The following is a 15,457-nucleotide window of genomic DNA, read 5'->3' on the forward strand; positions in this document are numbered from 1 at the left end:
GAACTGCAATGTTTCGTCCCTCCAAAAACCCACCTGGCATTCCTAAATAAATGAGCGCTAAATTGAAAATATAGAAATGGCATACTGAAAAATATTACTGAGACATATTCTTTCAGGAGAAGAGATGTGATTTTCTGTCACTGCCGGCTGTGAAAGACTAAGACTAACTGTGACAATCACATTTTTAACTCTCAGGGCTTTTACATATTCACAGGATTGCAATATGATCAGTCAATGCAGTTGCCGGAAATCTTCTAAAATTAGTTTGGCTCTAAAATAATTCACCAAACAGAAGACAGATTTACAGGAGCACCTGACATGCAGAGGTAATTACTACAATGCAAGGAACAACAGGTTTCAGCAAGATACTGTCCTTGTTACAAGCCATAAAAATTTGAGAATATTTTTGCATACGAGGCTTGTGATTTGGCCATTTTTCAAGGTATATCTGACATTAAGGGTATCGTTCCCTCCCCTGTGTACAAGCTATTTTAAATGTGTGGAAATTATACCTGTTCATTATCGGTATTTATGGACCTGGTAGCTCTGAAAATAGCTTTTCAGCAGCAATGAATAAAACAAGCCAAAATGCCTTCTGCAAATGAAAGGCATTTATTAGACAGCAGGAGAACATCAGCTGCAGTTTGTCTCCCACTGACTGGTTGTCTTTTAAGTTTCATTTGGTCCAACATCTTCAGCTTCTCATGAGCTCTCCTTTGCCAGAAGGGGAATATGAATATGTAGATAAGGTGTAATGTGTCACTTATCACAGAATCATGGAATGGTTTGGGTTGAAAGGGACCTTAAATATCATCTTGTTCCAACTCCCTGCCACGGGCAGGGACACCTTCCACTAGGTCAGGTTACTCCAAGCCCTGTCCGATGTGGCCTTGAACACTTCCAGGGATGGGGCAGCCACAGCTTCTCTGGGCAACCTGTGCCAGGGCCTCCCCACCCTCACAGGGAAGAATTCCTTCCCAATATCCCACCTAACACTGCCTGCCCTCTGGCAGTGGGAAGCCATTCCCCCTTGTACTGTCACTCCATGCCCTTGTCCAAAGTCCCTCTCCAGCTCTCTTGGAGCCTCTTTAGGCCCTGGAAGGAGCTCTAAGGTCTCCCCAGAGCCTTCTCTCCTCCAGGTGAACACCCCCAGCTCTCCCAGCCTTTCCTCACAGGAGTGGCATCCCATCCCTCTGAGCATCTTGGTGGCCTCCTCTGGTCTCACTCCAACTTTATGATTATTCATGGGCATATTCATATGCCCATCTTGAATGTAATTTTACACAAGTTTTGTCGCTAAGTGTTGCAAGTGGGGTAAAACGACCCCAAGCCGCCCTTCCAGGGGGTTTAGGGGGACGGAGAGGGTTGAGGGGTTGGGGCTTGGGGGCCTCACCACTGCAGGTGTGGGAGTGCGGGTCGGGCCCCACGCGACAGGCTGGAGGGGACATTCCTGCTTAAACACCTAATTTTTAATCATAAAATCATAGAATGGTTTGAGTTGGAGGGGACCTTGAAGATCATCCGGCTCCAACCCCCCTGCCATGGGCAGGGACGCCTTCCCCTATCCCAGGTTGCTCTAACCTGGCCTTAGACACTTCCAGGGATGGGACAGCCACAGCTTCCCTGGGCAACCTGTCCCGGGGCCTCATCACCCTCACAGGGAAGAATTTTTTCCCAATATCCCATTTAAATCTGCTCTCTTTCTTTTTCAACGGCCAGTTCCCCTCACGCAAAGCCGCTCCGGTGTCAAACCGCCCCCAGAGCCTTCCCCCCGCCCGGGTCGGAGGCTCGGGCAGGGACAGCTCCGTCCCCACACCGCGGGACCAGCCCGGCTCCCCCCTCCGAGCCCCGCTCACCCTCCGGGAGCCGCGGCGACGCCGGCGGCGGCGGAAGCTTCAGGGAAACCCTGAAGGAGGCAGGGGGATTAGGTAACAGGCGATGTGCGCTCAGGTTTCCTCCGGGTTCCTGTGAGGAACCTACGCGTCTGGCTGCCTTCGCATGACTCATCACAGCGGCGCGGCTCTCGCAGCTCCCGCTCCCCCCCTTCCCCGTCACTGCCGCGGGCCGAGCCGCCCCCTCGGGCGGCCGCCGGACGCCCCGAGCCCCCTCAGCGCCGCCCGCGCTCCCGCCGCCGAGGCGCGTCCCCCCCTCAGCCCCCCCCGCCCGCCACCACCCCCGCGGCGTGCGCGGCCCCGCGGGCCCGGCTCGGGAGCGCGCGCGCAGGCGGCGGGCGGGAGGCGGGAGGAGGAGGCGGTGGCGGGCAGGGACAGGGAGCTCTCTGCGGGCGCAGTGCTGATCCGCCGGCGGGCGGCCGGGAATGCGAAGCGATGGCCGCGGGCGGCTCGGGCAGCGGCGGCGGCGGCGGCAGCGCGGAGGAGAAGACCTACCGCCGCTTCCTCGAGCTGTTCCTGGGAGAGTTCCGCGGGCCCTTCGGGGCAGAGCCGGAGCCCGAGCCGGAGCCGGAGCAGGAGCCGGCGCCCCCTCCGCCCGCTGCCGACGCCGCGGGCGCCGCTGACGAGGAGCCCGGGGCAGAGGGAGAAGCGGGAGCGGCGGCCGAGGCGGAGGAGGGAGAAGGCGGCGAGGGCGACGCCGGCGACCCTCAGCCACCCGCCCCGCCGCCGCCGCCCCCGCCGCTGCCCCCGCTGCCCCGGCCGCTCTCGGAGTACATCACGGAGGAGGAGGTGGAGGGCGAGTGCCTGGACCTCTGCCTGCAGCAGCTCTACAAGTAGTGAGTGCCGGGCTGAGGGGAGCGGGGCAGGGCGCGGGGCTGAGGGCTGAGGGCTCCGCTGTGGCGAGCGTGAGGGCTGAGGGACCCCCCCATGTGGGGACTGAGGGATCCCCCATGTGGGGACTGAGGGACTCCTCAGTGTGAGGCTAAGGGACCCCCCAATGTGGGGACTGAGGGACCCCCCGTGTGGGGGCTGAGGGACCCCCCAATGTGGGGGCTGAGGGACCCCCCGTGTGGGGACTGAGGGACTCCTCAGTGTGAGGCTGAGGGACCCCCCAGTGTGGGAGCTGAGGGACCCCCCAGTGTGAGACTGAGGGACCCTCCAATGTGGGGGCTGAGGGACCCCCCGTGTGGGGGCTGAGGGACTCCTCAGTGTGAGGCTGAGGGACCCCCCAATGTGGGAGCTGAAGGACGCCCTAATGTGGGGCTGAGGGACCCCCCAGTGTGGGGCTGACGGGGCTGAGGGGACCCTCCCGTGTGGGGAGCGTGGGGGCTGAGGGACTGTCGCGTGTGGGGCTAAAGGGAACCCCTCCTGTGTGGGGCTGAGGGAGGGAGGCGAGGGATCCCCGAGGCAAAAAGAGTTCAGGACTTCGGCGGTGCTCGAGCTGTTCGGGGTCACAGTGTCCTGCCCTGCCCGGTTCCCCCTGCCCAAAAGAATCCTCTACCCTGTGCCCTCTCCTTCCCTCCGGCCGGGACAGGCGAAGGGAATAGACAAGGGAGAGCCACGAGCATCCATCTGGAGAGCAGCTTGGTGGGGAGGGAGAGTGGTGGGGGAAATGTCTCACGCTCTGGTGTCAGAGCAGGAGGGGGGTTTGCCTGTGGTTGATTGTGCCGAGGGTTTAAATTGAAATGTTCCCTGTGTGAGGGTTTGTAAACGGGGGAACCTCTACCAAGAAAAAAGGAAGGGGAAAGAGGAAGGGGACAAGGTGGTCCACCCCCTTCACCCTTCCAAAAAATCACCGCACACGGAGAAAACCGCACCATGTATTCACAGACCGGGGAGAAAAGAGGAGTAGAAAGCCTTGGGAGAAAGCTATCCATAATCATGGGGATTTTTCTGCCGTCAGCTGGGGAAAGCCGGCTATACTCGGTTCTGTACGGAGGCAGTTTCCAGATCTGTGCTTTCTAAAGGCTGGTGCATAAAGAGGAAACAGATGGGATCTATTCCCAGTGTGGAAAGTCTGTGGACTGAAACCTAAAGATCAGTTCCCAGTGCCGTGTATTGTGCTCAGCTTCGGCTTTGAAGGCTTGAAATAGAAATGGTTGTTAGTGGCGATTCTTTAGGAAGCTTTTCAAACTGATGCCACAGGAGGAGACAAATGAAGCTGTGAAAATCCGCACAGCACACCGGGGAGCTTTCTGCCATTGAGCCGGTAATTGTAATGAGAGGTGTTACTCAGTCCCAGAAATAAATAAATAATAAAGAAAGAACCGGGTTTTACAACTGCATGGTCTGTTTCTATTCAGTTCTCATCTGCCCTCTGCGTTTGTGGACGATAGGGACGACACAATGATAGCTGCAGAGGACAAAGCTCTCCTATTCACACACGCTCACCCTGCCACCTTTGGAAAGTCTCTGGAATACAGCAGCACATTCATGGGATGTGGTAGAGAGCAGAGAGGCAAGTCCCTTCTACCTATTTAGGACGTGTTTTGTTGGGTTATTTTTAAACACACTTGTGAGATCAAAAGTCACGTTAGTGCAAATAAAGTTTTAGACGTGGAGCAGATTATTTGAAAGTGTTATTTAAAGTGTATCTATGAAATAAATTTGAACTTGAATTCTTCCCCCACCCTTTCTCTCTCTGCCTGTCCTCATACCCCAGGACAGGCAGATTCCCCAGTTTCTGAAGCCCATATTAATGGCTGAAATTATTAAGGAAAAAAAAAAAAGACATTTTGAGAGGATTCTTTTTATAGACACAGCTCTTGCCAGGTTGTGGTTGGTTGGTTTTTTTCAACCTTCAGCATAAATCTTTCGATGGCCACTGAATGAAACATCTCTTGGCTTTGTTTGTGGTGAAATCAATGCAGACTTTCCTTCCATAGGCAAAAACTTCAAAATTAAGGCAGCAGGAGATCACCTCATAAGAAACTTGTTTTCCAGAGGTTTAAATAATTTTATCAATGTATAGATAATTCGTTTTCAAATAGTAAATTAATATTTTTTTTTAACTGAAGAGTGATAGAAATTGATTTATATCTATCTAGCTAAGATAACTGCAAAGTAATTCTTTAAAACATTTAAAATGTAAGCCGAATCTGATAACTTCTAAGGCAGAGCTAAACTGAAATAGGTTTTTCTTGAATGATGGTGAAATCTGAGGTAAGTGCAAGTATGCAAAACTATTCTTCAGGTAAGCTATTGTATTTTTAGTATACTCTCCAGTCACCAGAGAAACTTAAAACCGTGACAAGACTATAAAACAGGCAAAAGCAGAATGTTTTCACCTTTTACAGCTGAGGGTTGGACTGGTCAGATGACTCCAGAGAAGGGAAACTTCCTGCATATCATTAAAGCTACTTTTATGCCAAATGGTTATGATAGTGTTAAAAACAAACAAAAAAAGCACTTGAAAACTCCTATGAAGGGGAATATTTTATTGGTTTGTCATTAGCAAGAGGGACTGTATTGTGAAGGCATGTTTTCTGCAACTATATATTAGTCAAATGACTGGTTTGCTTTATATGTAGCATGAGGATAAAACCCATTGCTGTGAAAAATCCAACAGCTGTTTTTCAGCTATTTTAGGCACAGAGCTTTGGATCTTTTTGAGGGAAGTGAGACCGTCTCAGAAATGAGAACATATTGCCAATCCTGAAGAAATATAATGGTTTTGTACCACTGTGTATCAGTATCAAAGAGTTTTTATTTATGAGCTTTTCCTCCTCTTTTCCAAAAGACTCATATTCCCCTTTGAGATTTCCAGTTCCTGTTTTGGTTTTTTTTTTCCCTAGAGACAACATATGCTTGGAAAATTAGATTAATGTAATCTTTATATCTACCTAAATGCCACAAAATGTGTCCCGTGTGCTTTCTTGGGGACCCTCCACAGAATAAACTCTCCAACAGGAGGTACAGGAGATGAAGAAAATAGTCAAAAACCCGAGAGTGTCTGAGGAATTTTATTGGAACACTGGCTGAAAGCCTGCAAGTTCAATTTGTGGTTATCTTCTATAACATCTTATTCCAGATAAAAATATGTCATTTACAGAGTTTCTGTGTAGGGACAAATACACCAAGCCCTTAATCTCTTACATATGAGACCCCATCACTTCATCTGAGTCAGGAGCAGAACCTCTTTTCTGACTTATTTTCAAGGAAGAAGTTACTAACCTGATGTAACAAAGTTGCATATCATGCTCTGTTCTCTTCCTACTGATACTTTTATTAAATCTAATGCATTTTGAAAGCTGGTTCTTGACAAGACATCTGAAAAACTAATCAGCAAAGTTGTGGTTGCCAGGAGAGGACAGGGCCAGACTCTTGCAAGTTGTGTCAGTAGGAAGAACAAATTCATCTTGCTGTTACATGTTTTTTCCTCTGGAAATGAAATAATTTGAAAAATTCAACTGCATATTGTTCTTTTTCTCTCTTTTTTTAACCCAGACTTTGCTGGGAATAGATATAGTTGGTATCATTTCTAGTTTCAGGTTTAGTTTCGGTGATTTTGGTGATGCAACGTTTTACTTTCAAATATTTGTTTAGAACCATCTTGAAGGAGCTTAAATAGTAGGCCTGTTTCTCCAGTGCTGAGATTTTCAAAAGATGATAAGTGAAATAAAACTAAAATTAATTGTTATGCCATTTTAAGTGCTCAGCTAAGGCACTGATGACAACATGGTTATTTTGAGGATTGCAAAAATCATGCTCTGACTTGGAACATGAAAAGAAAAACTTCTAAGCACTGCCCTTCCAGATTTCCTCACAGAATGCTATACAACATTCACAGAATATCTCAGAGTCTAAAAAAATGCAATATTTGAAGTGAGGTTTTTTAGTTGTTACTTTCTTTGTATTAAAGAAAGAAAATATTTTTGTTTAGGTTTGTATATTTCCCACGGTCTTGCTATGAAAAATCAAGAAAGGCAACACAGGCTCAGCCTTTTAACGCTGGAATTATGTAAAATGTAGACAGTAGTGAAGGTTATGCCCCTCAACTTGCAATTTCAAGCTAAAGGGGAGAACTTCTCATGGTAATTTTCCATGAGCAGAAATCCTTTTTTAAATAAAGTAAGCTCTTAACTTGCAAACAGAGTGTTCTGCCTGCTGTCCATCACTGTTGAGTGAAGAGATGAAATTCTCTCCCTTTAAAAAGCAGATGTACATGTTTTTAACTTGCTTTCTTAACCCCTATCCTATCAAAGCTGGCACTGTTGTCACTTCCTCTGAGTTTAAATTTATAGATGATTCTAGATTGCCTTTCTTAGCATCATATTAAACAGGCTCTGATGTTTTACTCCTTTATAATTTGCCTTTTATCACCTGTTCCATTGATTGCAATCTCAAAGCCCTTTCAGGAAATATAATTAACTGCTTGCCATCTCTAATATTCATCACAAGGACCAACAAAAAAGAAATACCGTCCTTTTTAAGGTGGTGCTTTTTTTTTCCATCATCTTTTGTGAGGTTTTACAATGGAAATGATAATGTTGGCCTGGGCCCACAGTGAATGACTGGAGTGGATACTGATTGCATCTGTTGGGGGTATTTTCCAATGGTTAATGAGATTTGACAGAGAACATTAAATTTAGATTCAATATTAGGAATATTTAGTCTAATCTAGGTTTAGATTGGGATATTGGGAAGAAATTTTTCCCTGTGAGGGTAGTGAGGTGCTAGAATAGAATTCCCAGAGAAGCTGTGGCTGCCCCATCCCTGGAGGTGTTCAAGGTCAAGCTGGACAGAGCTTGGAGCAACCTGGGCTAGTGGAAAGATGGGATGAGATGATCTTCAAGGTCCCTTCCAACTCCAACCAGTCTGGGATTCCCCACACCCAGCTGTAGGTGTGTGAACCTCTCACAGGAGCCCCCTCCAAGATGAGGAACCTCTCCCGAGGGTCGTCGTCGGGCTGGCTGGGGCTGGCTGTTGATGCTCATGTCAGACCCGAGGGATTTGGGGGTCAGACCCGAGGGATTTGGGGGTCAGACCCGAGGGATTTGGGGGTCAGACCCGAGGGATTTGGGTGTTTCTCAGCAAAGAAATCCCCAATCATCTCATAGGAGCGTGTGCAGAAAGTCAAGGGAGCTTTGGTGTTGCTGTTAGTGCCTTTTTACTCCTTAAAAGAACCTGCTGTGGAACTCCAGCCATCTGCTGGATGCTGGTGATGTCCTGGCCATACAAATGGGCATATTTCATCCCCTTTAGCCTGGAAATCATTGTAATCTACAAATAGGTGGTGTTTAGAAATAAACAGTTTCAAAACACAACTAATGCTCTGCACAGTGAGAGATTCTTCACGTTGCTTTTGAGACATACTCAGTTCACGCTCCCACGCTTTTAAAAATACTGAAGTAAATCAAATATTTTGATACTCATTTTAAAAAAAGGAATATCAGCTGAAATGAGCTATTTAAATTGCAGATTTACATTTTGTAATGGTTAACATATATGGTGACATTTCAAAACTTACTACTTTATGATTAGAAGGATGCTGAGTTTTTCAAGCACGAGGGTGACTGTGCTTGGAAGTTGCTTTATATATAGCATTAAAAAAAATCATTCTTAGTGAACAGATTATGGAAATAGATTCATTCCCGTGCTTTTATTTCAATGAATGTTGCTAGTAGTACAACACATTGAAGGGAATTAATTTTGTTAGGAGCTTTTCACACCAGGATTTTTTTTTTTTTCTGACCCAAGAGCAATTTGCACAGATTCTGCTACTCCTTTAGCAAACTGATTGAAAAATTAGATCTGTGCTAACACCTTCTTTTTTTGGACCTTATACAACCACTGTTAAAACTAAAATCTTATTTGCCATCAGGTGAAACTACTTTTGGCTCTGCCTTTCGGATGTGATGAGCTTCATTCCTTTGGAGAGTTTGTGTAGTAATTCTGTTTTACACAAAACACTCGGCATAGAATATTTTTATCCTTAAAATTCCTCACTGTAATTGCCTTCAACAATAGCAGAGTATTTCTCCACCCGTTCTTTGAAGAAAGGATAATCCATTTAGTTGTGGTTCTTTTCACAGAAGGTTTAAAAAATATTTGTATTGATGCTAAGGTTCAACTTTTAGTTTGTTTTCCAGTACGTGAGTAGAAGTTTCAGTGCCTCGACACTGGTGTGCACTCATTCATTTTTGTTGTCTTGCTAAATTGCCTACATGATCACATTAAAAGCAAAAGCAACAGGGCATGTAGTACACAGATAATGAGAATATTATTTATTCCTACATTTGCTGTCATATTCCCTGGCTGTTCTGCACCATTTTCTCTCTTCACATCATTTGGTGTGTGCTCTTTTTTTTTTTTTGGCTCGTTTTCTCCTTGGGAATACTCTCGCTGTCTAGGAAAGACACATGAAAAATGGGATGAAATGGAGTTAGTGGCTTAAAACATTAGATGTTCTTTGAAGCATGCTGCAAGACTGACTTATGCAATGCAACCACGATTACATAATGCAAATGATTATAAAAATAAATGTATCCTGGCCAACATGTGTCCGTGACATGTTGGTAACCAATGACACTCCACTAAAAGGTAAATGGTCATTGCTAAATGTTATGCAGTAGGGCCTCATGTTTGGGTTGGCTGAAAACTAAATTACTAAACAAATATTCTAGATTTTTGTTGTTCCAACACACTAGTGATTAGATAAAATGATTGCAGATTGTGGCCTTGTTTTACAGCAACATTTCTGCTGCGCCTTTGTACTTCATTAGGAAGAAAAACAACATTACCCGCCTTTAATAAGACATTTTATAAAGAAGTAATCATCAGAGTCATAAATTAGGAGTGCGTGGGAAGTAGCTGCCCTTGGGTACTTCTATAATTAATACAGAAGTTAAACAAGTTAACTAGATTGCAGGATTACCTCCGTTTGTGTTTATACTGGATGGAAAACAGCTGAGGGCAACTCCTGATTGAGTAACTGAGCCAACATTTGGAGCTGTGCTGCTGCTCCCAGTCCTGAACTTTCCGTGCACTCCGGTGAGGAGTTCCATGTTTTTCTGTTGGGAAAGCAAAGTTAAAAAGTTGACTGCTAAACTTTGATCCTGGGAGAATGTGCTTGGCTGCAGACAAACCTGAACTGAGAAACATTTGCGCTTTCTCGTAGCTGTAATTACGAGAAAAGGAATATTTGATTAATTGGGGAAAATTGTGGGTAGCTCCTTTAAGTTAATTTTCTCAGAGGATGTGATTTTGAAGCTATTTTTCCTGGCCTTTGATGATCCAGTAAAGTCTGTCAAATTGCACCTAACAATTTTTCAAGTTTAGCTTCTTTTGCTCTTCATTTACAGTAAAGGCTTTGAGTGCTTTCTCTCATTCGAGAATATGATTTTTTCATAGGCTCTGTACTTCCATCATGATGTAACTAAAAATAGAAGCAGTGTATAAAAATAGGCCTTGGCATTTTAACTTCTTGGCACTGTCTCCAGGGCTGTTCCTTTCACCTCAGGCTGTGACCTTCTTACTGAGGTTCAAAGATCTGAAATGAATGTGGTAAGTTGTTCCTCGTTAGTGTAACAAACGCGGTGCTCTGCATGTCATATTAATTAGCTTCTAGAATGATTCTGCTGCTTTCAGTCCTAACTTGAAACTCTGGGAGGCTGAAACCCCCCCGCTCTGGTTGAGAATTCAGCAAATAAATTGTGTTTTCTTTTTCTGTTTCCCAACAGGATAAATATTAGGTACCTAAAATTTGGTTTTCCGTGTTTAATAGATTTGTGTGCAACGAGCTTTTGCTCAGTTAGGCATCGCTTGATTGTTTTATTCAGTTATGTGACAGCATTGATAAAACTCATAATGCATTTAGAAAAAATAAGGTATTTAGTTTATTGGCTTGTAATAGATCACCTGAAAATTCAGGGAAACATTCAGTTCTTATTAGAACCTATGGGCCCAGTTGACAACAGTGATAAACTATCTAAAATTCCTACCTGCAGAAAAAGCAGGAATAAGTTCATATAAACCAATGTACACACTTACATACAGAGCATGACATGTATTTTGAACTAAGGTTTTTTTCCAGCTTTTCTTATAAGTAGTGTCATTCTATTTGTCATCTCATCTCTGTGTTTGAGGCAAATATGATTGGATTCATATATTTATATATAAAGGTCTTCAAAGGGCTTATCCTCTGAGCTGTCTTACTACCTTTCTTCAGAAAAGCTGGGTAAAAACCTACATGTTTGGTAATGAGAAGTCAGAAGCCCAATATTTCCAGAGATTAGGAGGAACATTCTTGTCTGGGGACAGATACACTTTGTGCTTGCAGAACATGGGTGGGTTGGGGTGTTCTGGGTTCTGCTTCCTCACTGGAATGTGCTCCACAGGGTAAGGGATCAATCTGGTGCAACAGGAACTTAGTCTCTCCTCCTCTTGGCACTCCAAAAAAAATTCAGATTTTGAACTAGCCAAACCATCAGATTTTAGAAGAGAATTATTTGATCTTAAGCTTAGCATAGGCATGTGAATTACTGGTGAAAGTACCCCCAGTAGAAATGAGCATCGATTAAATAAAAGCGCGAGGTCTTTTCTCGAGCCTTTAACCTTTTACCTCTGTGGTACAACTGTGTAAAATCAATGGAAATAATTGTCTGCCATACAAACAGAGGGTTAGAGTTATCACTCTGGGAAACTGGTGCAATTCCCACTGAAACCAGTGGGAAAAGAGAGGTTTTTCCAGGGAGCCTGGCTGGGGATGTGTGTCCAGGCTCCTTGGCTGGACAGGGGAACTGAGCCTGCATTAAGTAACTGGTGCCCTTCCCTTCAGCTGAGAATGAATTTTAAGTGCTTTAAACTTTCCTTGGTGTTCACCTTTTTGGGTTTGGCTGATTAGGAATGACCCAAATGATCCTATGGAATACTTTCAGTCTCCCTAATTATGTTGAGTACTAACTTTAGAAGGGCATTTTTGGCCATTGGGTGCTTTTGGTTCAGCACCTCACAAACCCGAGTGGGTGCAATTCACATTCACTTTTTTTTTTTTTACAAGGGCTGATGCTGTTTATAACACACAATACTCATCTCTGAAAACATGAGCCAAGCCACAGAATTCTAAATCTGGCTCTGGGGATTAAAGAAAAAATAGTTTCTGCTACAAAATTACTAAATATCCTAAAATATTTCTCCCCTCCCCCAAATCTTACAAACTCTCCCTATATCTTGGGAGATACAAGGAGAAGGTTCTGTCAACAAGGAGTAAGAACAGGCATTTTTAATTACTTAGAACCAGTCTATATAGTAGAATCCAACAAATATGAAAAACACTTGTTAAACTCATCCTAACTAGTTCAAAATTTAATGCAGAAAGCAATGAACTCTAAATATTTTGATCATTATCTTTTAATAGGCTGTTCTTCTATTTCTGTTAATGTAACTCTGTGTTAAATAGATTTAGGAAACCACTCATGAAATATATATTTTACACATTACAAAATACATAATTTACTTAATAAAAAGCTACTTTTGTGTTAACATGTTGAAAATTATTCAGTTTAATTCGTTGTCCTCTGAAAATCGATGAAGTCACACAATTCTTGTGTCCATGCTGGGTTTGTGCATCTTAACAGGAACAAAAACACAGGTTTTAACCTATAATATTTAAGCTGGAATCGACACCTTGTGGGGGGTGTTATTTTTTATTTTTAATGCTGAGAAAAATGCCTTTTGAAGTAGAGATAACAAAGAACATCTGTTGAGGAAGCAGAGAAAGAAAAGGAAAGCACTTTGAGGAAGTCTGCTTTTTTTTGGTAAAAACATGAAAATCAGCTAATCAGGTAGCATGAAAAAAATAAAACAGAAAGAGGAAGAAAGAATTAAATAATACCACAACCTGTGTGGGCCACCCATGTTCCTCCCATCCATTCCTCAGAGAATCATTGTCAGGCTGTGAAATGGGTTTGCAAAACAGAGAAACTCCTCAATTATTTTTTAAAGCCCCTGTTTTGTTGTGGCAGAGTTGCTAAATTCAAGCTGATTATGCACTGCTGTGTTGGTGCTTTGCCATCCCTGCAAGGTCTTGGGGCTGTGCTGTAACTTTAATTTTCAAAGTTAGAAAAAGCTCTGGTACTTTCTCATGCTCTTGCTTTCGTGTGGTTTGCTATTAATATCTTGTTACCAGTTACAAATTCTTTTCAGGGAGCTGCTTCAGGCTGCACTCAGAGGTTTTTTGGAAAGACTGATAAAATAATTCAACTGTCTCCTTGTAGTGGGGAAGAAGGTATGACACTGTTCTTTTTGCCTGTGGCTGCCTGGCAGACAGAACAGAAAACCTTCAGAGGTGTTAAACCCTGGCAGTAATACTGGCAGCAACAATAAACACGGAGAGTTTCAGGAAAATGCCAACCTAGACAGTGTGTGTGGACAATAATTCACATTTTCTGCATGTCAAGAACTTCCAAGTTGTGTCAAAGGAAGTTTGGGCTGAGTAAAAAGGCACAGGATATGACCCTCAAAAACTGCTGCTTTTAAATCCAAGAATAAACTAACACATCCTCCAGTTTCATAAACCCTTATGTTTCACAACTGAGTTAATTAATTTACTCTATATTTATCCTTTATTTTGAGGAAGATGATTTGTTTTACTTTCCTGTGAATGAGGAAGGATAAATACATAAAACAGGGCAGGAGGTTGGAAAAATTTGTAGGGGGGGGAAAAAGAAAAGAGCAATTCAGTTTTGGTTTAAAAGTAAACATTAAAAAATTCTTCTCCCCTCAAGAAAATTCTTTTCATTCTTAATCTTTTCTCCCCACTCTCTACCCTTCCCAAAAAGTTTTCATGTCTTTCTCTAGTTAGAAATTAAATGATAATTATATTGTGCTGCTGCTACAAATCCAAATCCAGTTAGGAGTCTTGTTTGACATGTGCTTTCCTTATGCCTCTAGAAAAGTGCCATATAAAAATGACATTAAAAAAATGCCACTTCCTACAACAAGGATATGCAAAAGGTGAAGTAGAAAGTGCTGTCAAACCAAGTAATCATCGTATCACAATTTAGCTCAAAATGATAAAACTGATGCAAATTTAAAATAATTGAGAAAAAAAACCCCACTGGTGTTGGTTTTGCTTCTGAAAAAGGTACTTAGGAACCTTTTAAACTTTTACTCTGCAATCAAGAAACTTGGAAGCTTTCCTTAAAAATAAGAATAATCTGAAATTTGAAAGTACTTGCTTGTCCTGAATAGTTGAAGCTTGAAGTAAAACACAAAATACTACAAGACTGGCCATGAAAATGCACAAACTGGGATCAAGGGGTGAAACTGTGCCCTTTGAAGCCATAATTCTCCAGTGCTTCCTTTGGACCACAATTGCATCCACTGTACAATTTTGGGGTTTTTAGGGGTTGGTTGGTTGGGGGTTTTAACCTGAAAGCAAAGATCAAGTGGGATCTGTCAGTGCTTGGGAAGAAATTTAAGTGGGGTCTTGTTTTCAATTAGCACTTCAAGAATAGAGGGACAGAATGAGAAAATGTAACAGACACAGTGTCAAAGGAAAATAAATAATCAAAAAATAAAATCCTAATTAGACCTTCTGAAACATCAGCTCGGCTAAAACCACTAAAAGGAACTGCTGGCCTGCTCTCTCTGCAGGTACCTGCCAGCTTCAGACCTAACAGGCTGTGTTTAAACATCAGGAAAACACTGATTGAACCTAATAACCTAATCAGTTCCATTTAAAGTCTGGGCAGCTGAAATCAATAAAACCCAACAGACTGATGCTTTTTCTCCCTCTCCAAGGTGAAAAACTGTACATTCCCTTCGATTCCTTGATGAAAACTGCACATTCTTTCCCAAACCATATTCACTTACTTATTCAATAATCTGTCAGAAGTAACTATAGTGCAGCAGCTTAAATATCTTAACTCTGGTTTTATAGGGTTCTAATCTCCCTCAGGTTTCACCCTCCTCTTTCACCAGCCTTAAGTGTTCCTTGCATGACAGAGGAAGCCTGGCAAGGTAAATACAGGGTCCAAATTGTTCTGTCCAACTGATGTTTCTGTGACCAACCCACCCATAGGTGCTTTTGTGTTTCCAGGAGCAGTTTGAAAAGATAAATCTGTTGTTCTCTACCGGTTCCTCTTGCTGTTTTATAAATGAGAAATAAGAATTTGTCATAATCTAGAAGTCTCACCACAAGCACAAGTCCATTGACAATTCCCCCAGAAACTGGTGCTGATGAACTTTGGTTGCTGCTTGTTGGGGATTGTGAGGAGGAGAATGTGCTTTGCTTCCAAGGTCAAAGACTGCAACTAATCTACTAATTCCAGCCTGCCAAAATACATCAGTTTGGATGGAATTGGCAATTAGCAGGTTTGTTCTTTCTGATGTGTAAGAGGAATTGGTAGTTATTAGATTTGTTCTTTCTCCTGTGTAGGAGATCTCTTACTCTGCTTGTTGCTGGCAGAATCGAAGTGTGGAGTGATATGTTGACTTAATAACAAAATAAAGAGTTTGCAGCTATATTAAGTATATTTGTATCTTCCAAATTAACTATATTTGTGTCTTCCAAATTCTTTTTCCAGCCTACATGCTTGGATATCCTGTTAAAAAAAAAAAAG

The 15,457-nt window shown here is 43.3% G+C and overlaps 1 protein-coding gene across 2 annotated transcripts in view; it reads left to right on the forward strand.

Annotated features, from left to right (window-relative positions):
- The first annotated feature begins 2,284 nt into the window (after nt 1–2,284).
- Nucleotides 2,285–15,457, forward strand: part of PPM1E (protein phosphatase, Mg2+/Mn2+ dependent 1E) — a 65,260-nt gene continuing 52,087 nt past the window's right edge. For both annotated transcript variants that reach the window (XR_004360412.1, XM_032707259.1), the window contains exon 1: nt 2,285–2,728. Coding sequence is in view for 1 of the 2 variants with exons in the window: in XM_032707259.1 (XP_032563150.1) it covers nt 2,328–2,728 (401 nt within the window). In the remaining variant the exon portion in view is untranslated. The remainder of the gene's footprint in view (nt 2,729–15,457) is intronic.

Source organism: Chiroxiphia lanceolata, chromosome 20 (assembly GCF_009829145.1).
Source record: "Chiroxiphia lanceolata isolate bChiLan1 chromosome 20, bChiLan1.pri, whole genome shotgun sequence".
In the NCBI taxonomy this organism is placed as follows: domain Eukaryota; kingdom Metazoa; phylum Chordata; class Aves; order Passeriformes; family Pipridae; genus Chiroxiphia; species Chiroxiphia lanceolata.